Source organism: Misgurnus anguillicaudatus, chromosome 14 (genome assembly GCF_027580225.2).
Source record: "Misgurnus anguillicaudatus chromosome 14, ASM2758022v2, whole genome shotgun sequence".
Lineage (NCBI taxonomy): Eukaryota > Metazoa > Chordata > Actinopteri > Cypriniformes > Cobitidae > Misgurnus > Misgurnus anguillicaudatus.
This window is the reverse complement of record NC_073350.2, coordinates 19809409-19833290: the sequence shown is the minus strand read 5'-3', so window position 1 is coordinate 19833290 and position 23882 is coordinate 19809409. Positions and strand designations below refer to the sequence as shown.

At 40.7% G+C, this 23882-nt stretch overlaps 1 protein-coding gene across 3 annotated transcripts in view; it reads right to left on the bottom strand.

Annotated features, from left to right (window-relative positions):
- The window catches only part of foxp4 (forkhead box P4), a 135192-nt gene that overhangs the window by 64431 nt on the left and 46879 nt on the right, over positions 1-23882 (bottom strand). For all 3 annotated transcript variants that reach the window (XM_055183435.2, XM_055183436.2, XM_055183434.2), the window contains exon 3: positions 7548-7634. In XM_055183435.2, coding sequence (XP_055039410.2) covers positions 7548-7634 — 87 coding nt within the window. The remainder of the gene's footprint in view (positions 1-7547; positions 7635-23882) is intronic.

Genomic DNA, 23882 nt, shown 5'->3' with positions numbered 1-23882 from the left:
AGAATAAACATTTGTAGACACACTGTGTGTTTGTGTAATTAAGAAGAATTCATATTTATTGCTTAGATATAATAAATACATATGTATATATTTATGCATTTGGCAGATGCATTTATCCAAACTTACTTACAGTGCATGTAATTTATCTGTGTTTTTTGGGGCGGATTTGAACCCATTACGGATTTGAACCCATTTACGTTTTCAATGCAATGCTCTACCAATTGAACAACAGGATTCATATGTATTTAAATGGATTAATTATTGCTGGTATTAGTTTCATGTGCTCACGCGAAACGAAACCTTCATGTGCAGAATTTTTTTTTAAAGTTTAATTTCGTGTGCTCACAGGAAACTATCACTTGAGCATGTGAAAGCGAAAGTTTCACATGCGCACACGATAGTTTCACGTGCGCCTGTGAAACTAAACGCGGTAGTTTCACGTGAGCACGCAAAAGTTTCACGTGCACCTGTGAAACTAAACGCGGCAGTTTCACGTGAGCACGCAATAGTTTCACGTGAGCACGCAATAGTTTCACGTGAGCAAGCGATAGTTTCACGTGAGCAACTATCGCGTGCTCACGTGAAACTATTGCGTTTAGTTTCGTGTGCTCACTTGAAAGCGAAAGTTTCACATGCTCACGTGTTAGTTTCAAGTGCGCGCGCGATAGTTTCACGTGCGCACGCGATAGTTTCCCGTGCGCGCGCGATAGTTTCACGTGAGCACACGAAACCTTCATGTGCAGATTTTTTTTAAGTTTAGTTTCAGGTGCTCACGTGAAACTATTGCGTGCGCACGTGAAACTAACGCGTGAGCACGTGAAACTTTCGCTTTCACGTGAGCACGCGAAACTAAACGCAATAGTTTCACGTGAGCAAGCGATAGTTTCACGTGAGCAAGCGATAGTTTCACGTGAGCAAGCGATAGTTTCACGTGAGCAAGCGATAGTTTCACGTGTGCAAGCGATAGCTTCACGTGAGCACGTGAAACTAAACTTTATTTAATTTTGCTCCATGTCCCCTTAGGGGCTCCATAGATTTACAAGTCATTTCAACTAACTATTATTTATCTTGACTAGAGATGAGTTGTTATAACTACAGGTGAGTTGTCATAACTTATAAAATTAAGTTGACTTTTCTCAAAAAAATTTTAGGCAGCAAAGTATTTTTTACAGTGTAGATAACAACCGCTTAAAACTAACAAACCGTAACCCAGATGCTGCAAATGGTTTTGACAGGTACAGTTTAATATTACACAAAAATTAAATATAATTATTTCTTTTAATAACATATATGACATTATATTTATAAATGATTAAATCAAATACTGTGTTCATGACATTTGAATGTCTTGTCTTATCTTAAAACCGAAAGTAAGTGGTTTTCCTTGCGGAAGGTCTGCAATTGTTAAAAATAAGCTAAAATAATATTTCTAATAAATTTTTAATGTTCATTACCTTGCTCATGAGGTAAATAGACGTGTAATAAGCTGGAGCCGGTTCACACTGTCGGTGCTTACGAAAACCACTGGTTGGCTATACATTAAATATATTTAAACTAAAATGCATTTCCATTTCAAATTCATTATTAGTTGCCTCCCAGTTAAGAAAAATGCTTATATTTAGTTTTTGCTCACAACAATAATCCTGGTGTCTCATTACAGGCCCTCATGATATGCAGAATATATTTATCAACACACGGACAGCGGTACAAAATGCCTCCACTGTTCCACTAGAATAATTCCCTTCTCTTAATGCTGACAGGCTGGGGCAAGGGGTCACATTTCTCAGGTGTAACCGATAAGGCGAGCCAGGTAGGTTAGCATAAGGAGGGGGAGGGCGGTGGAGCTGGGTGAAACAGTTGCACCGCCACCTTCAAAAAGCCTGGAAGATATTAGCCCGCATGTGGAGAGTGAAGGGTCACTATTGAGTGGGACGCGACGCTAAAGAGGCTTGTCATTTTAATAACAGGCCCGCTGAAAGGCTCCAGGCGCTCTTACCAGGTGGCTCAATGATGATGTCTTCCAGGCTACAGAGCACACAGTCACCATTTCACAGGCTAATTTATCCCAGAATGATCTAAAACCCCCAGTGCTCCCCCTGCCCCCCTAAGTTAGCGGCATTACCTCCCACAGGTATTTATCATATCCTTTTTTTCTACGTATGGTGGTGCGGGCGCATTTGTTTGGAAATGCTTGTCTGTGTTTGGTAATAAAAGCCAACCACTCGGGGCTGCAGGGCTGAGTGACTCTGGGGAAGCAGAGATTTCTGGCCTGTCACTTGCTTACTTTCACCCGGTTCAGATCTCGAGGCAGCCCTGCGTCTCGGGAACGTTTCCCTGACAGTGTTCGGACAGCATTCGGACAAATGAAAATCCGAGCGCACAAAGTCGGACGGGTTCAAGTGGAAAATCCCCCACCACCACCACTCCCTCCACCATATCCTACTTCCATCAGTCCTCCACTTTCAATCGTCCCTCACATACACACACACATCTGTGGCTCTATCTAACGCCTCACTGCCCCAGAATAAAAATGACAACAAATTTCCAGTGGAACACAACAGAAGAGATGACTGGGGTGCGGAAATATAAAAGCACATTATCGACCGCGTTCATTACACTTTTCACTCATGTTTCAGACCAAAAAATGGACTTTTACACTTCACTGCCCAAAACCCAAACTCTGAAACGGCCACTGCGGACCTGGGTGTTTGTTCACTCAACAGTCTCTCTCTCTCTCTCTCTCTCTCTTTCTCTCTCTCCCTCAATCTGTCAGTTCTCTTGCATTCTGGGTCACCCTCTCTAAACCTCTCTCTTCACAACAACCTCTTAGAAGAGAAAAAAGTGCCAACTAAGCATTTCCACTTAATGGACAAAACAGAGAGTTTCAAAAATAAAAGTTCAAGGGCTCTGTCCAGTAGGGACGTCCTTTTTTTAACCATTGATGTGAGGTGTTGATATAGATACGAGCGTCTTTTTAAAGCCTCTTTTGAAAAGTGGACATTTGCATGATAAGAAAGTGTATTGTGTTATACAGAACAAACAGGACAGGTGGATTTTTGTTGGGGTCAAAGGACTTGTTAACATGAACCCACACGGACAGAAGTGGAGGGTTCTAAGCGATGTCACCAATCTCTCCGTCGGATCATGTGAATGTGATATTCCCTTCACCCCCCCGCTACCGTGGCAACGCAGCCTTTCTATCGGCGCTCAAGAGAAGGAAACTAATTAGCATGTCTCTAATGAGTCTTTTTTTTTTTTTTATTAATCGAGGTCCTCAATAATACATGAAAAGAGGACACTTTTTATTTTCAATTACCAACAGAGATGGGACTGGAGCCACGTGTGTGCAAATATAACATGGATCTGCATAGTCATGGTACATACACTCACCTAAAGGATTATTAGGAACACCATACTAATACAGCGTTTGACCCTCTTTCGCCGTCAAAACTTCCTTAATTCTATGTGGCATTGATTCAACAAGGTTCTGAAAGCATTCTTTAGAAATGTTGGTCCATATTGATAGGATAGCATCTTGCAATTGATCAAAATTTGTGGGATGCACAGTCTTTAACTGTCCAATTTTGGTGAGCTTGTGAAAATTGTAGCCTCTTTTACCTATTTGTAGTGGAGATGAGTGATACCCGGTGGGGTCTTCTGCTGTTGTAGCCATCCGCATCAAGGTTGTGCGTGTTGTGGCTTCACAAATGCTTTGTTGCATACCTCGGTTGTAACGAGTGGATATTTCAGTCAAAGTTGCTCTTCTATCTGCTTGAATCAGTCGGCCCATTCTTTTCTGACCTCTAGCATCAACAAGGCATTTTCGCCCACAGGACTGCCGCATACTGGATGTTTTTACGTTTTCACACCATTCTTTGTAAACCCTAGAAATGGTTGTGCGTGAAAATCCCAGTAACTGAGCAGATTGTGAAATCCTCAGACTGGCACGTCTGGCACCAAGAACCATGTCACGCTCAAAATTGCTTAAATCACCTTTCTTTCCCATTCTGGAGTTCAGGAGATTGTCTTGACTAGGACCACACCCCTAAATGCATTAAAGTAACTGGCATGTGATTAGTTGATTAGATAATTGCATTAATAAGAAATTGAACAGGTGTTCCTAATAATCCTTTAGGTGAGTGTATATACATGTTGTGCTCTTTTCATCACCTTTAATTTGCAGATACAGTAACAACGCATACGCTTAGGAGGTGACATAGCTATTTAAAAAGTGTGGATTTAATTATTTTCAAAAAGGGTGTGCCTTTCAAAACCCAGTTTAAATGATCACTGACTATTTTTAAACTGCTTAAACCTACTCTAAGAGCAATTTATGGCAAAGGCATGCTTTTGAAAAACCCATTGGCAAAAACAACACATTAGCAATCTGTGACTCATCAAGCTCAAAAAATGGATGAAAAGTAAAAATAAAAATTAAAAACAGACAAAATGAAAGTGTTTAGGGAGGAACCTGTTGGTCACGGTCAAGGTTCTGGAGTCGGACAAAAACTCTCTGTAATGTTAAACTTCTGCCTCCTGTAGCAACGATGAAAAGAAAAAATCTAATTATCAGTCGTCAAAAGATTTAATTGTTCGCTGAGCTTCATTCACATCTTAAAAAAAAAAACGCCTGGCAGAGTTAACCCGACGATGGCCATTTTCTGTCAGGTTGTTGTGTGCTAAAATCCCTTTTTTGAGCATAAATGACTAGTTTAAATGACTTTTCGCCCCTGCTCTCGCCACCAATGGGCAACTTCTTTAAACTGCTTCCTGAAAAAATTAAAAAGGTGCCTTTTAAGTAAGACTGAGAATGAGATGAAAAGAAAAAGACGAAACAAATCTCTTGATGGTTAGTAGTGGAACAGCCTTTTTTGTGTGGCATAAGTGTTCAAACGTATCATTATAAATGTCTATTGTTTCTTGTTATAAAATCAAAGATAATGAAAGGCCATGCAAGATATTTCTCAAATACATGTACATTAACACTGAGACAGACAGTAGAAACATACTAATACAGTCTGAGAGGGGTGGGGTTGAAAGGTGGAAGCCCTGGGGCTGTGGATATGTTTCTGATACTACAAAGCAAAATCTCTGGGTCATCTTTCATCAGTATGAAGGCTGATCTTGAGTTGGGATAGGCTGACTGGATTGCCAGCAAACTGATACTCTGACCTATGGATTGGCCAAAGGTGCTGGTGGATCTAACCATACGGTTTGTTAGAAAACATCAAATCGTGGTGTCTCAGGATGAGACCACAAGAATCTGCTTGATAAAATGCCACAGCTACAAATTAAGGGTGACTATGCTGAAAATGCTAAAATGTAACATTTATTTTTATATTTTTACAAAATTCCCACATTTTTCCCATAGTTCCATTTGTGGTATCCAATTGTTTTGATGATTTAACTCTTATTTTAAAATGAGTTAATAAAGAATATATATGCGACCCTAAACTTAGTAACGCTAGCATATGCATATATTCATCTTAAGTTTTCCTCTTCTTGACTTTTCTTTAGCTCGACAAGCATGCAGAGGCAAACTTCAGCCTAGGGTTCAATCTAATTAGTGTGCTTTGTTAATTAAATGAGTGCGGCACTAACAAGGTAACCTGCTGTTCCTTGATAATGTTAATTACCCTAAAGGGAAAACCTCTCAACACGGTCATTTAAACTGTCAGCTAGCATTCCTGCTGGATTATTGATGATTTAAGAAACTCTGGGCGGCTCTCCTGTACTCTTTCACTGGACATTTTTCACCTCCACACTCATATTGAAAGCATCCGCCCCTCACTTCCTGTGCCTGATTAACCACGGCCTCTTTTTTGGCCCTGTATTTCAATTTATTTCAGAATAAATTCAGAGTTCCTGTACCTATATGCCAGTCTGCGTTAGGCTCAATGTGTATGTACTGTATGTGTTTACGTGCATGTGTATACACAGTCAGGACGTTTGTTTCATGACTGTAATGTCAAAGGATTAGTTCGGTTTAAGCATGTGATGTGAGTTTGTCTTGGCACATTTGATGCATGTGCTTGAGTAGACATTTATCAGCACTGCCCCAATTTAACATGGCAGGTATGAAGAGGTTTCTGTGCCACGAAAAAAAGAAATGCAAAACATGTAAACAACACACACATTTTCCACAAGCACAGGATTATTGGCATATATATATTTATGTGTGTGTGTGTGTGTGTGTGTACATTACTGTGCAAAAGTCTTATGGTGCATTCCAACCAGCCGCGGTAAAGGTGGCAAAAACACGCTATTTGCGCGTAGTTGGACACTTGAACATTTTAGTTCACTCGCTTCATTCACCTGTGAAAGCCGCGAGTGAAATTCTAGTAATTCGAGACATGGATGCGGAAATTCGTGTCATAGGAGGGGCTACTGCAACTCCGCTGAGACTCCGCCACTCCGCTCGCTTCCTGTTATCAAGTCACTACTACAGCAAGGTCCTGATTGGTTAATGCGTCGCGGAAATCCGCTGAAGTTCCAATTTTTCAACTTGCGTGTTTCCCGCGGCAACGCTAAATTCATGCGGAGCGCACCATCCATACCACGTGTACCGCGTCTGGTGTGAACCCTGCTTTAGGACACCACCACCAGACTTGTTGTTTTAAAAGTTTTAATGTCCATCCATATTTATTTTTCCATCTATTGTATTAAGATACAAACAGAAAATACAGGAAATATGTACAAAAAAATTACATTTTCAGGACTTTTTTGGCCTCTTTTGGCACTAAACACATCTTGAGCATTTTTTTTAGCAGAATTAAGTAAAAATAATTTCTTTAAAATTAGGATTTAATTTTATGTAATAATTGTATTTATTTTATATATATTTATTTAATATATTTAATATATTTCATATATATATATATATATATATATATATATATATATATATATATATATATATATATATATATATATATATATATATATATATATATATATATATATATATATATATTTATTTATTTATTTATTTAATAATTGTATTATTATATATACCATCCTATTTACAAGATTCCTGTCAGGACCTTGAGTTTGTCTGTACATGTGTGTCTTCATACCACTAAACACATCTTGAGCATTTTTTAGCAGAATTAAGTAAAAAGAATTTCTTTGAAATTAGGATTTAATATTATTTAATAATTTTATTTATTATATATATATTTATTTAATATATATATATATATATATATATATATATATATATATATATATATATATATATATATATATATATATATATTTATTTATTTATTTATTTATTTATTTATTTATTTAATAATTGTATTATTATTATATATATACCATCCTATTTACAAGATTCCTGTCAGGACCTTGAGTTTGTCTATACATGTGTGTCTTTAAGCAGCACCATTGTTTGGTACAAAGAGCCACATTCAAATCTCTACACTTCAATACAGCGAAGAACACGACATACAGGCTTTTTTCCAAATGGTGATGTTTCTATTAGAACGACCAATTAAACAAACAACTTATGCTTATGTTATATTCTGTGTGTGCGGCATTTGTACCTGTACATGGTTTTGTTTGACCTCGCTGCTGGGGGAATTGAGTCCTGTGGCCTGCTGGAGGATGAACTGCCGTGCTGCCTGGAGGGCCTTTAGAAACAAGAGCAAAGAAACAAAACACATTAATGAGCATTACAAATATACACACATACACCTTTGTACATTTCTAACATTTCCGCAAAATCACAAGAGAGATACATTTAGCACGCTAGGGCAGATGGACCACTGTAATCAGGCCCGACCTATTTGGCAAACCAAGTTTTTGGGTGACCCTTTCTAAAAGAGCCAAATTCTGTCCTCAGAGAGAGAGAGAGAACAAGTCGTTCTTTCGGTGTAACTCTACCGTACCACATAATCGGGTAACAGCTCACTATTTCTGTGTAAAAGTATTTCTCCAGACATAGGAATTCCAACACTTCTGTTTGTCAAATAGCAAAACAGGGTTCTCAAAACAAAAACATCAGGCAACAGTAAATCAGTGGGCAAAAAGCTTTATGAAGAGCGCTATCAGGATGCACATTTGCTTCCTGGCCCTGAGGAGAGAGAGGAAGGTTACATAGTAAATATTGATTTATGAAAAGACGGAGGGAGGGGGTGAAAAGCGTTCTGTTAAAAAAAGACTCGACACCTAACGTAAATTTTCTTACTGTAGTCACACTTTGATGTTTCTGCAAACCGAAAACTCTGCAAGTACTCTGTAAAATCCCTTGAGGAAAACTGGATAGCTTTTTTCTAGTTCAGGAGTTCTCAATTATGTTTAATTTTAAATATCGTTACTATATTAGGTTATTATTATTTTTATTTTATTTTTATTTAAAAATTTCTAAAAAGCAGCAGAAATCTTCATTAGCTCCTCATATAATCTCACTACTCCTTACTTTCTATTGACATACCAAAGAGAGCCTTGCCTATTGTCTTGCCTACAGGTCAGCTTAAAGGCAAATATGAAGCACATTTGAAATAAATCACTGTCGTTAAAACATTTAGCACTGATCTGGTATCAGTATTAGACTGTTAGAGCTAATAGCCATCATATCAATTGCAGAAGCATTTATGAGCTCAATGTGGGGGAGGATGTATTTCAAAGCCCGGTCCAGCACCCTCAAAATAAATAGTGCCAATCCATTTAAAAGAGATACACCTCTGTCTTTTTTATTGGACTGGGGAGGGGGTTTGCGGAAAGAGAGAGGGGGCTGAAAAAAGCAAGAGGCCCATATACAATCTGCACATGAGAGTGAGAAAAAGAGAGAAAAGGAGAGATCACGCAGTGGTCGCTGTGATGAAAACCATCTGCATCAAGAGCACTTGCTACTTTTGCTGAGGTCGCCATTGAGTGGCGTGCGCACGCTCGCTCACCAACGCACGCACATGCTATGCTGGAGACCCCATCCATCTGTGCACATGACCTCAGCGGAGGGCTGGATAAGCTAAAGTGACCGACAGCACCTCTCATCCATGACTAGTGCTGAGACTACTCACTCCACTTAAAACATGTGGTGTAAATTACTTCTTACACACACACACACACGCACACACACCAGATGCTTGTCTGGCAACAATGATCAACAATTTGCCGAAACTGCTGCACTGATTACCATTGTATTAAAATCTTTTTTAATTATAATAAATGTCACGATTCATTTGATAGATTGTGTTGAGTAATCAAAAGTAACTTAACAGTGCACACATTACAACATTTACAGCGCTACATTGGGTGAAGTGACTTTTCTCCCCCTAGGTAGTAACTAGGTGTGTACCAGGGTATGGTCCATCCCATAAATTCTGTTCTCACAAAAATTACATTTTGACGTCATACACCAGATTGTCGGTAATAAGTGAACTTAAATTTTGGTCTGTTTATCAGATTTCTTATTTGGCTCCCAAGACTTTCTGTTTTATATTGAATATAATAGACATTCCGCCTAACATCTCCATTTGTGTTTCATGGAAGAAAGAAAATAATACGGGTTTGGAAAGACATGAGGGTAATGATAATAACATTTCAATTTGGGAAAATTATTCTAAGGGTTAAGGCATGATACCCGATGAAGAATGGGTGTGTGGCCACCACGGCTGGTCTTAATCATGACCGGCGGCGAGGCCGGAGGTTGGCGGCACTAAATGGCCTGAAATGAGAAGACAGTTATCCAGCGTCTGCAGCTTTTCTCTGAGCAACAGGCTGCATTTGGCTGGTGAATCTATTGAGTCTGACTTGCCAATTTTATTGCTTTCACGAACAGCGGAGGTTAAAAAAAGATTTGGAGTACAAACGGCAAAAAAGAATGCTTTATAACTTCCATCCACACATCTAGCAGGGAGCGAAAACACGTCCAGATTTCAAACAAGAACACGAGTTTCTCCTTTCTTCTTTCATCTCTTCTCTCTCTCTTCTACCCAAAACCTTGTGGCATTCAATGGTGAGCACTGCACCTTTAAAGAAAATATGAGGGAGGCCGCTGCTGGCCGGGCCCAACAACAGTTCCATTGTGCTGTTGAGTTCGACAGGTTTTATTGCAGCGCAGAGCGGGCGGTCGGACGAGCGAGAGGGAGAGAGACTAAGAGAGAGAGGGGAAAGGGAGGTTGAAGAGGTCAGCGCCCAGCTTGGAGGCCCGAGTTGCACAGTGTGTGAGTTCTTCTGACTTGTCATCGACCCCCCCCCCCCCCCCCCCGTAAATCAACACTCCTGACATCGCCTTTAATAACAGAGCATTTTTTAATTCAGCCGGGTCGTGGGGGGTGGGGGTGCAGGGTGGTCAGAGGGGGGCTCCCCTTCTTGCCAGGCACCCACCCTGTTTTCTCTTTCTTTTCATTTTTTCTAAGTTCTCTCGCCCTCCCCTCTTTAACAGGCCTCAGAAAAATGGCTGACAACTGGGTTTCTTTTCTTTTTGCCGGAGAGAAAGAGAGGGAGGGGCATTTGGGTGAGGGTCCATTATGGGGAAATAACAGGGAAGGCATTCGTACGCAGTACGAATCTATCTCTTCAACTCTTTCTCGCTCTCAAAAGGGTTCTGACAATCACGTCTGCGTGCTTGGACGTGCCCACGTCCAATAATAATACGACAGATGAGCTCCTCTGGACGGACGTTCCAAAACAACGCAGTAAAACACACAAACAGGGGTGATTGCACGCCCCTTTCCTGGATGTCCCAGCTTCTATTCATTATGCTCAGGTTGCTTAAGTAAACAAGACTCGGAGGTGATGAATCGGAGCCCTAATCCGCCTGTGTTTGTGGGAGTTAGAATGAGGGAGAGGGTAGAACACGGGGTGCTCGCTCTCCCTCTCTCTTTTTTCCTCTCTCCTGTAAATCTAAACAGTAAAGCCGGCTCCTCCATGGACAGGTGGGCACCATATGCTGGAATGATCCATCATCGCTGACAGAGAACCATTGTTGACGCCCGCAACGTCCCCCCGCAACCACCCCCGTATAAAAACAGCGCCCCAGCCCGAGGTGGGCCGTCCATGGGTGTGGGTGGGTGAAATGGTGGGGAGGGGCCCGGGGTGGCATGAAGGGTCAGAGGGAATCATGTTACTGGGGTTGGTTGATCTTGAGCTAAAGACAAACTCAGACAGCCAGTGTATGCAGCTCAGGATATACGGATGGAGACCAAGAGAGATGAAAGAAAAGGTGGGAAGTAGGGGGAAAATTTTGCTTTTATGAAAGGGCTAAGGTGGAGGCAAAAACATTTTAGAGTATACATATACAGCTCTTTCATAGCTCAGGAGACTTAAAGGGACATTTTCCAACTCCTCTAGAGTAAAACTTTTGGTTTTTACCTTTTTGGAATCCAGTCAGCCAATCTCCGGGTCTGGCAGTACAACTTTTAGCATAGCTTAGCTTAATCCATTGAATCTGATTAGACCATTAGCATCGCACTTAAAAATTACATTACGATATTTGATCGTGCCCAAAATAGTCCCCTGCTATTGAAAGTAACCAAGGGGACTATTTTCGGCGCTGCGTAATATCATTGCGCCTGTTGCAGCCATGGTACGGCAGCAAAGTACTTGATTATTACGTCAGAATGAGAGTATAGTTCCTATAGCCATATCAGCCTAAAAAAATCGCAACTTTTAATTTTCCGTCTGTCTTAGTACATGATGAACTACAGAAAAGTCAAGTTTTAAATAGGAAAAATATCGTAACTCTTTGGTCATTTTTGAGCGCGATGCTAATGGTTTAATCAGATTCAATGGATTATGCTAAGCTATGCTAAAAGTGGTACCGAGATCAGCTGAATGGATTCAAAAACAGTAAAAATCAAATGTTTCAATCTAGGGGAGCTGGAAAATGAGCATATTTTCAAAAAAGTGGAGTGTCCCTTTAATATAGTTATGTAGTATTTCAATAAAATATCAAAAACGTCTTTGACATTTCTTTTAAAATTCCTTAAAAATTGCTGGCAAAATGAGTATCCAACTGTAAAATCAATGAGGAAAGCACTGTTTGAATAATTTTGTTTAAAACACAAAGCTTATATTGTGCTTAAATTGAAAACAGCTTTTTCAGTGCAGACAATGATATCTAAGCACAATCTGAGATTTTAAGGTAATACAGTAAAATAGTAGCATACGATACAAATCTTAGCTGTCCATTTAACTGTCTATGAGAAATTAGAGAGATCTCTTGGGTTTACTGAGGCTAAAATCAGAAAAACGGCAGACTTAAGCAAACATTTCCATTTATTCTGCATTTAATTTCATTGCATAACTATTATTAAGATATTTCTATCGGCCTGTTAACACCACAGGGGTTAACTTAATAAAGTTAATAACAGACGCTGCTATTTGCTGCAATCGACTAATCAAACCTTTGCCTCTGTGTTGACCTCCAATCAGAGTTAGATATGATGTGCAGTTATTTATAGTTGGTCAGAGAGAACCCTTTTAACAGAGGTCAACGCAGTAACAGTGGTCCCCTCCCTCAGGGCACCGGCGCTACGTTTTTAATTCATTCTTAAATAAACCCCTGTCAACGTGCTCCACTTACACCCTGCCTTCTACAGCCGAATGGCATATTTACACGCACCCAGAGCTGCTTTGGGGTATTACATATGTCACACATCATGACTTGACACAATAATGCTTTTGTCCCGTGTAACTTTTTCACGAGAGATACGAGATAACAAATCGTGGACAAATACCTATTCTAAGAAGAAATAAATATGGCTCATACATTCATAGATTAAGAGACTTATCTTTAAGCATTAACTTTGTCTTAGATGTTTCTCCTAAAATTCCTTAGGATTATTAACAATAGAAATAAATAATTGCACAAATCTAAGAATATTGTGAGACAGTGTGATAACTAAATAAAGCTTTTGTTTTGAAAGAAATACCTGGCCTGTTCATCTTATCTTAGGAAATATTTAAGAGATCTAATATGTGATCGTTCTTTTCAATAAGTAATTTATTGTGGATGAAAAAGAAACGACATCGTCCAACTTTAGTGTGCCTGTGCCTTGTGAAATCCTTAACAGACGAAGTCCAAATAAGTGAGGTCAGTAAAACGTAGAAGTGTTTGAAATTTGCTCTGTAATTTCTTCACAAAGTTTAGGGAAAGCAACCGGGTGTGCTCTTCGTGAGTAATCTTACCTACCTCGTGCTAGAACCGCATGCATGGACAGATGTGGTCAGACACTCAACAAACAGACCCACGTACACCATCAAAAAAGCCTATTTTAAGGGTGTGAAGACAGAATTTATTTCTAATTTACAAATAGCACTTCGTAAATAACTAGCGAAAGGTTATTTGTCACCACACAGCGTCATCTGTTTTTAAAGCGGAAAAACTTTGGGAAAAAAAACAATCCTCAACCAACAGCAAAAAAAAACTAAACTTAACCTTCTTTCAGCGGTACAAACCGGCAAGACTTGTTACACTTGGGTGCTTTTGTTCAGCATGCACCCCGCATGATAGCCACCTCCAAACCAGGAGCGCAGAAAGAAACAAAGGCTCCTTTTTTTCCCTATTGGTGCCATTCAACCTTAAAGGAAAAGTAAAGCTTTGCCAAAGCTGCTTCTTTTGAGTTTTAGGCTTTATCCTCCTGGAATTAGGAAGTTCGGTTTTCTCCTTGTAACGTGTCTGGAAATGAAGACTTGAGCTGTTTCTGTTTGCTTGCATTGGGTAACAGAGAAAGAGAGAGAGGAGAACTGAAGGTAAGATGAAAGGAGGCTTCACAGATGTAACACAAGCCAGCATCAAAAACGTCACTCGTGTGAGGGATTTGGTAAAATAATTGCACCTGCTTGTACAAGCACTGAGCAACTACAGGCGCACAATATGCCCGCTCCATGCCTTTCCACCCCTCATGACAGCAGCTTTGTGACTCACGGGTGTGACAACTTGTGGGATTGCTTTGTATCTGAATGGCATATTTACGTGAAGCGTGGGGTTCGCTAGCGGTTGCTTGTAATGTATCAAATGCATCACTGCCAACTGCCAGAGAAATCCGGCACGGGGCCACAGGCTCGTGGTCGGCCGGACTGTTTGTCCACACGATTGAAAGTGTTACGCATCATCACTTCAGTCAGCAATTCTATAGCGAAAACGTATAATAGCTCCGTTCATGGAGTTGAATTATTGTTTGCCAGAGAACCAGACTTACTCTATTTTAATGCTGGAACGCACCGACACAGCTGGTGACCAAATGAGCATCGTCTAGATCGGCAGCAGGCAGACATATTGGGCCTGTTAGCAGCTGTCCACCCCGGGCTACGGGGCGAGGTGTGGGCTGCAGGACGGGGGATCGGGTTTACAGGCCCGGGCCAAGGTTTCGTAGATCTTAACTTTGTCCCCATGACTCATTACAGTCGTAGCCTGCAGAGCTGTCCAATTTCACGGTGGGTTACAAATAAACTGCACTTCTGACCATATTTCTCGGCTTTTTTTCCCTCTCTGCGCTTTTGGCCGAAGCTGGATTTAATTTGCCACTTCCTGTTCCATCATGCGGTTCGCAGTCTCTCTCTCTGTCACTTGTCACATTTGTTTTTGTTCAAGTCCATTAGAATGCTGATCTCAAAAATTGAAAAATCAGGGGAATCATTCAATGCCGAAATTATTCGACCAACCTTAAAAACACCCGCCGCTGTCTTTCCACCCCCATTTAATGTAACGTTTCCGCAATATAAACGGTACGGCTAACGCTTAAAATTTAAACGGCTAGAGCAGACTCCCATCGGCCATTAAAATAGGGAAAGGGTGAGTTGGAGCCAAAGCTATAAAAAATAAGACTAAGAGAGGAAAAAACTTCAAAATATGCTGTAATGTTTGAAAACCCTCACCGCTTTCGAATTTTTTCTCCATCCTAATTTTTCACAAAGAGGACCTGTTTGAAATCGCTGCATGTGCTGCTTTCCAGATGTGCAGCGTTCCACACCTCTAAGTCCCCAAAATGTAAAAAAACAAAAAGTAGAGTAAATACGGACTGTAACGTGATAGCATCGAGATATTTTGAAAACTGTGAAAAAGATTCCAAGGATTGCATGGCTGTTGAACTCATTAGGGGACGACAAATGGTGAAAAAGGCTCAGATGAACTCATATGTACCTGGTGTCTCTCTCTCACACACACACACACACCACTAACTTATCCCCATGTTCCACTCTGAAGGAGTAAAGGAGGAAGTGTAATCCACTATGGCTGGGCTCTCTGGGCATCATTACCTCGTTGTTGGCACCGCGAGACGGCTCACTTTGTAGTGCCGAAGACCGCAGCATTAGCAGAGTTCAGCGTTGAGACAGAAAAAGAGAAAGTGAGAGCTCAGAGAGTTCAGGATACGGGTCGTCTCTGAATCCTCAAGTCCCGGCGGCCGCGCAGCCAGCTAATTGATGGCAATTGCACGGCAGTTTTGCTGTGGTTTTCTTAACACCGCCCTTCTGGCAGCCAAACAAAGTACTACTTGATAGGGTTTCAACCTCTCTCTGCTGTGCACATTGCGAAAACTAATAAGCAAAAATGGAGTTACAAGGTCTTGTCATATCTGAGAGCTTTTCAAGATCTCGGAGGGGGAGCCTTAGTGAATCTGCAAGGATGTGTCGGAGCTATGCGAAAGGTGTTAGGGTGTGATTCGAGTCAAAGCACCAGTGACCTACCCCGTTGGCTCTCACCGAAATGGGAAGATGTCCAAAACCATTCTCCGCCCTCTGCAATCTGTCCCGCAAACACATGCGAAGCAGACTGACCCGATCTCCCTGATGAGGATAGCACTAACTGGCAGCGGGGTTTCCCGTCCAAACCAGACATATGGAACGCATTTCTTTGTTATTATTAATAAAGAAAAAAATTAATAATAACGCAGCCAGCATGTTGCCAAAAGTAAGCTTGCGAGAAAAAAGACATGCACCGTGTATTGTTTAAACAGAGGAACACCATGTGAACATTCAAAACCGCTTGCTTGGAAACGCAGCCCGTCTTCTGGTTAAAAGGAAAAATATAAGAAAAACATTTGTGTCCTTGAGCTCAGTTTTGATTTTACACCTGGTTGTGGATAAAGCTAAAGAAATACAGATCTGCATAAAATAATAAAAGGGGGTAAATGGTATGTAGACCAAAAAAGTTCAGCGTTTCTCACCATGTGCTTTTAGATGAGAGCGGGGTGGTTTGAAGACGTGTGTGTGTGTGCGCATGAGTTAGGAGGGAATAAATCCTACTGAGCGGAAACAGAGTGTTATGAGGCCACGTCTCACAGAAAAAAGAAAGAGAGACAGGGAAATATTACCATGTCCTTAAATGTGTCTGTTGGTTGCTTAAATGACTGGAAAGGAAGTTTATAAACAGCTTGGTTTTGCGTTTACCTGACTCAAATGTCAAGTAATGCATAAAAGTTTATGCATAAAATGCTTTAAAGAGAACAAATCTGAAGATGTAATATTTCAATGAGGTTTTACTGCACAGTTTGACAACTAAAGCACATCACATTGTCAGCAATGATCATATAAAAACTAAGCGAGTAGCTCTCTTTTCTCCCACACACATCCAACTTTGACCAATCAAAATCTTCAAGCAAACAATACGTAAGCGGCCATTATAAACCACTAAAGATGCTTGACCATGAATGCGCTAAGCGCGGACAAAGCAAACACCATTTCTTTCATCCTTCTGAAAGCGGACCTTCAACAAAACCAAACCAGCTCTAGATTTCACATGTTCTTCATCAATATTCAATTACATCAGTAGCATCAATCTATATCATCAATCATCCGTCGCTTGGCACAAAGCGGCCTTCATCTCGCGTCTATCTCCACCCTTGGCCATTAAGGAGAAGAAAAACAGAAACCAACATTCTCTCTTTTCTCTTCTCCGACGCCTTTCCCTGTTGACTTTAGTCTCTTTTTAAGATGGCAAACACAAAGAGCAAGCGGAGGCAAGCTAATTAGCAACACTTAAAAAGGGATCTGGCTTCATTGTTTGCGCTCCCTCGCCCTCACCAGTTACCAGGGCAACAACTTTGAGAGTGGCACTGTGCGCATTTCTTTCGCTTTTTTCCTCGTCTTCTTTTTGTTTCCCCTGGGGGTTCTCTATTTTTTGGAGCCCGAAGAGGACCATTGGGAGGACAGAGATGGAGTGAGTGGAGGGGTCCCTTAAGCCGTACACAGAGCGGGGGCTTCTGGGATGGCGTAGGGTTAGGCCTCTGTGTTGCAAAGCACAAAAACAAGTTCTAAGTGGGCATTGAAGGAAAGGAAATTGGTCTTGGTGGGTACGTACGTACGTACGTGAGTGTGTGTTTATTAGATGAGGGAGTATTTTGTTCATATTTGGGATCAGGGATTTTCTAACTCAAAAAACAAAGCTAAACAAGTCTATAAATGCATTATAAAAAATACACTGTAAGAATTATATAATTTACATTAACATGGGGCAGCATAACAACTAATCGCAACTAATCGTTTGAAGAATAAAAGTTTTGTTAACATCGTAAATGTGTGTCTACTGTGTATATTAATTATGTATATATTATATATAAATACACATATGCATGTATAATTTTAAGAAAAAATTAAGTATTAATATTTATATATAATTAAAATTATATATAAATATAAAAATGTATATACACATGTAAATATTCCTAAATATGGTCAGAAACAATGCTCAGGTAGGCCATGGCATTTAAACGATACCCAATTGGCACTAAGGGTCCTAAAGTGTGCCAAGAAAACATCCCCCACACCATTGCATTAATGAGAAATTGAACAGGTGTTCCTAATAATCCTTTAGATGAGTGTATATACATAATTATTATACTCAATACACATATATGATGTAAACAAAAACTTATATTCTGTAAACGATTAGTTGCGATTAGTTGTTATGCAGCCCTACATTAATCGATCAGATTAGGCAAGTTTAAAGCTACAGCAATGCACAGCAAAAAAAGATTTAAGGTTGTACACCTAATTTGATTGAACTTAAATTTTTACAGTGTAGTCACTATAACACAATAATAAATTAAGCTTGGTTTAGCCGACTTTAAAATTTAGTCAATTTCAGAAAACTTAGCATCTCTCATATGGACTACTTTAATGACACTTTTTAGATATTTTTAAAGAGTTTGAGCACCCCTGGTCACAATAAACTTAGTAGTAGCTCAGATATTATTGAAAATATCTAACTGAGCATTTTTATGCAATAAATAATTTTTTTTTATTTCTGAGTGCACTGTTCCTTTAAGAGCCTTAAACAGGCACATGTCCCTGACAATTTACTCTCTTTCCACCTCATCTGTTGATTGGAGCCGAGACAGTAAAAACACATGCCAATTATTGTCAATTAAATCTGCTGTTTCCTGACATAGAGTCCAGTAAGATTAAAGCCCTCCCCTCTCTCCTTTAACTCTCTTTCTCTCTCTCTCTCTTTAAACTAAAATTCTCTCCCTAAACACCTCCTTCTGCCCCCTCCATCGTTTCTCTCCACTTCAACCATTACCTAAATCTTAGCGCTCCACGCTGCTCTCTCCGAATCACTAAATCCATTCTCCTGCCCCTTCCCACCTTTCTCTCCTCCTCTCTCTTCTGCTCCCTCTCTCCGCAGTGGTTTGTCAATCAGCTCTGAGGGAGTCATACCTCCAAATGCCCACACATTAGTATCCAGCTGAGAATCTTTCATAATCGCCATGGTGACTAGAAGAAGGTCAATGCTTGATGTGCCTCAAGCATTGCCTATGAACTGCCCGGGCCGTGGAAATTACAGGCGCGGAATAAAAGGTGGCTTTGTGGCACCACTTTAGACAGTGGGATGTGAGTGTTTGTTGGTGCGAGTCTATTGTGTGTGAATGTGTACGCCAAGGACAAGAGCCTAAATGAGGACTTGTTAGTCAAGGGACAATATATAATGAGAAATACAACTTGAGCACATTGCAGAAGTAGTGAATTAGGATGATTAATAGTGAATTATGGGAAGCCGGCTCTAAGATGTTCTTAACAAATCTGCTTTGAAATTACTCATTGCATCTTTAATAAATATTGTAACATTTGTATATTATGTTTTATTTAAACAATTTCTTTCAAACAAAACATAATCAAGAAGCCAATTTCACATCTCGTTGTGTCAATTATTACCATGTGGTTTTGTGAGACATTACTGTAAATTGGGTGCTACTGTGGTCTGGTGTGTTTGGAACTGATCTGAAAACAGCTGTGCTGGCAGTCCATCTAAGATCCACCAGCAGACGCGTCAAACAGACGCAGGAAGAGAGGCCGTGCATCGCCACAACTGCTCCTAATGTGACTTCAACAGCCCTGCTGAGCGGTTAAAATGAGTCCAGACAGAGAGAAAATACAGCACCAGCATCCCTTTCTCTCTCACACACACACGTACACGTATGTAAATGCGGACTAACTGCGGTACTCTTTAGCCTTCTCAAAGGTTTCCCTGGAAAATCCATAAATAAGCTTTATTACCCTCCCATAAATATGACATTCCCACATTCCAGAATTAGGACTTGATGTGTGAAAAAATCATTAAAAGAAAAATATGAAATATCACCGAGCACATGTGAAATACATTACGCTTTGTACGGCCCTTTACTTATAGAAAAGTGCACGTGTAACCGATCCAATAATGTAGACAGGACAACTTTCCCATTCCATTACTTTATTTTTCAGGCTAAGCATGAGAAAAAAAACAGGCATTATCAATACAGGTTGCCTAGTTTAAAAACGACTTATTTGAAAAAAGAAATCAATGAAACAAAGAACTTTTTTAAACAACTCCTTTCCTAACCATGCAAGAAGCACAAATCCTTTTCAATAGTACTACAGGAAACCAGCGTGCCGGAGGTCTTATTGTATTGCCGAGGCACCACGGATGCTAGGCAACTACCCTTCCCTAACACTCCCCAAAACCCCTCACCCTTACACCCCGGTCACCACCCGTATTTCGTGACCCAGCTTGACCTTTCTTCTTCGTTGACCTCCGTACAATGAGACGAGCGACAATTAAAAGTGCGGAATGCTATTAAGCGATGACACCCTACAATGTTCGATTTACTGGATGTTATTAAGCTGGCCCTTTATCACCTTGCATCCTTGTCTAAAAGGGATATGATCCCTTTATATAAGCTCCACCCCCTCTCCTTTTTTGTTCGTTAGCCTTAAGCCATTCAGAAGAGACAGCTCGAAGATGAGAAAGAAAAGATCTGTTAGTGCTAGCAAGCCTCGTGCCACGTGACCGCTCCGTTTCCCTGTCACCAATCACAGCGTTTGGTCAAATGAGCTTCATTTCACGAGAGTATGTGATACGGCCATTACCGTTCGATGAGTGGCGAACAGAAGGCCATCCCTAACGGTAATGAGACCGGAGAGGCCAAACACCCCGACTGTCAACCCGTCCAAACTTCCCTTCTACCTTTTCTCACCATGCTTAGCATTTCACACGTAGACACCCAATTAAACCGACCGCTTTACAGGTGCCCACGATCGGCCACTGCCGTCGGTGGAGCCCAATATAGGTATCTGAGATCTAAGGTATGTCTTTATCCACTTTTGCCCCCTGTGCCATAGACAGTTTAATTTAAGAGTCCATTTTGAGCTCTTAATGGAGAACGGTGGTAATGAAAACATACACATGCAGATGGCTAATTCAGCATCGCAGTAGCATAAAAACTGGGGGTGGTTATGATAAAGTGACCACAGACAAATCATCAAGAGCTCTTTATTATGGAGACAACAGGAACAAAATGAAAGAGCACAGAGATACCATCCAACCAAACACATATAATTCAAATATTAAGTTAGCACTAGAGATGAAATCAACTACTGTGGCTAGTTTTTAAATATAAATAAGGGAATCACTGTTACAGAAGCTATGAGTCAAAATAAAACAGAAAGTGAATGGAAAAATATAACAGGAAGTGGGAGAGACAAAGAAAAGCATCTGCTATCTTCTGTCTGTGGTCCTACATCTGATCAAAAGAGCTTAAAGTTTACAGTGATGTGGTCTCCATATGCACCAGCTCCAAACCATAACCAATGTTCATCTGTCAATGTTTGTTCAACTATTCATCACAGAAACCCAGCAAGATGTTTTTCTGTCTCTTTCGCTCTTTGGTGTGTTTCACATCTCTAATATCTCCCTCTTCTCACCACCAATCTTTTTCAACCTTCTACTAAATAGGGAAGTAGTTGTAGCCCTCTTACTCCTCCCTAAAATTTCATAAAATTCTGAGATATCAGGGCCTCCAAACGGTCCATCGTCGTTCTAGACTGCATTTAGTTTAATGTGAAATTTAGTGAATAAAAAGGCTTCGCATTTAAAGATAACCAGTATTGGGGAAAATTATTTTTAAAAGTAATGCATTACAATATTAAGTTAAACTAATTGCGTTACTTTTCATGGAAAGTAATGCTTACGTTACTTTTGCGTTACATTTGCGTTATATTTTCTTACTTGGCTGAGGCTAGATCTCTTTCAGGCGACTCTTGCAGGTGTTTTTTATGACTGAGATGTTCTGCATTCAGAAATTTCATATTTCCATCGCAAAAATGTCAAGCTCTGACCTGCCATCTCGGTTTCTGACGCTCAGGCGCGCATACATAAAGTGCATGATTTGACGTGACTACGTTTAGTCTAATTCAATACATTATTTTTTTTAAATCAAATTAATTAAATTAAAAAGTAACTCGCATTACTTTTTTATAAAAGTAACTAAAATATTAATGAGTACATTTATAAAGTAATGCGTTACTTTACTCGTTATTTCAGAAAAGTAATATTATTACGTAATGCGCGTTAGGGCGCACTCACATTATCCAAACCAAACCATGCCCCAGCGCGATTTTCACCCCTCCCCACTCCCCCAGATGCACGCACTCACACTGTATTTTATCGATCCGAGCCCGGGCATATTTTTGTTATTAAGATGCGATTGTTTAAAAAAAAACAGGAAGTAAAGCGTTCTCTTAACACTGGAACCCATCGTAATGTTAAGTCTGTTTTTTTAATTCTGAGTCGTTTGGTGCGTGATGATTGACAGCCCTCTCACATGTCATCATATTGCTTAGTTGATCTGTCACGTGTGCAGCTCGGACATTCACGTAACCCTGCTGTGCGCATCAAAAGGTTTCACGGAGGCAGATAAAGGTGAGTGGTCGCGCAACTGACTTCTTCACCTTTTGAATTGCCCTCAACCATCCGCGCCTGAGCCCAAGTGAACCGCGCTCCAGCCCAACTCTGCAACCCGGATGGGGCGCCATTAACCAAACCGTGCCCGGGCGCGGTACAGAGCGATCACACTAGTCAAACGAAGCAGGGTTTGGATAGTGTGAGTGCACCCTTACTTGTAATGCGTTACCCCCAACACTGAAGATAACATTTCAAATGTGCAAAATAGATAAACGAAGTACCTTTTATAAGAAAAACATTCATTTTAGTAATAAAGCTGCATGGCACTTAAGCAAAGCTTGAACCTAACACTGTTCCCATCCTGCTATGCATCATTGGGGCACTACCTATCTAAATGGTCACTTTAAAGCCAAACCACTGGCCTACTGCATCCCCAAAGAGAGCGAGAGAGAGATAAGACCTCCAATTAAAGAAAGAGAGGAGCAATAGAGGGGTCTGACAGGACCACCTCCTCCCTCCCGGGCCGCACTACACTGTACACTGGCTACAGAGCGGGATTATTTGATGTGAAGAACACTCAGGGGATTGAAAAACAGAAAACCCTCAGTTGGATTCCTGGCTTTGTGCAACAAGAGGATGAAATTCTATGAGGACTCCACCAGTGTGCACTCTTGTTTTTTTTTCTCTACCTCTCCTGTCTTCTTTTTTTCTACAAAGCAAAGGGTTTTGCTGGTATTGGGGTTGTGAAGCAGACAAGGCACATTCCTCAGGGGGGCCCAGGCGCCCTTTCTTGACACATCTCAGCGTTACACTTTCTTTCTCCCCTCCCTCCCTTGTTCCCTCTTTCCTAGCACTTCAGCTCCGCTCTCCCCCTTCCCTCCATCTTTCTCGAACCTCTCTCCCTCTCGCTTAGCCTTTCTGACTTTACTATCTTGCACCCACCCATGAGAAAATGTTATTGCTCAGAATTTGCTCTCAGGTGTTCTCATTTATAATCTGATATAGACTATTCATGTAGCTCAGTGGTGGAGCATGTGTTAGCAGGGCAAAAGGTCATGGGTTCAATCCCAGCAAACATACAGTATATTTTAATAAAACATATACCTTGAAATGCACTGTAAGTCGCTTCCGGTAAAAGTGTGTAATGTATACTTTTTTAAAAGTTCATATTAAGATCTTCTGACATTTTTAAGGCATCTAATATGTCGTTCTTCCTTTCTATTGGAACGCACACCTTCGACTAAGACACATGCATTCAAACTCTGTAAACCAGCAACTTTTTTCAGACTCATCTCTGCGCTCTCCTGTGCTCACCCTCCCTCGCGTTCGTTCCCCTGTCCGCATTCTCCATCACTCTGCTGGGCTTCTGTTTGTTTGGTAAAGACTGTTGAGTCTTTGACGTCTGTAGATGCCTGTGATTTCTCCCAGGCTCCCGAGGGGCCCGGGGAGAGAGCGCTTTGTGTTCAGACAACACGGGCCTGCAAAGAAGAGCTGGGACTGTTTTTCTGCTCCAGTGCTTTCTTGGCAGGGTGTTTAACCAGTATCGCTGAACGATGCCGCTTCCAGGTGAAAGATTCGGGCTCGGAGGAAGAGACCAGACGGAGGAAAAACATCCAGCGAGGGCCAATAAACAGAATAAACAGTGAAATATGACCGTGTTTGCTTGGGTTCGAATGATGGGAGGCAATTCCTGAGGTTTTTTGTTTTGAAATATTTACATTGACAAGTTAAACAAAGCATGACATAGTGTGACAGTTATCAAACTATGTGTACTTCC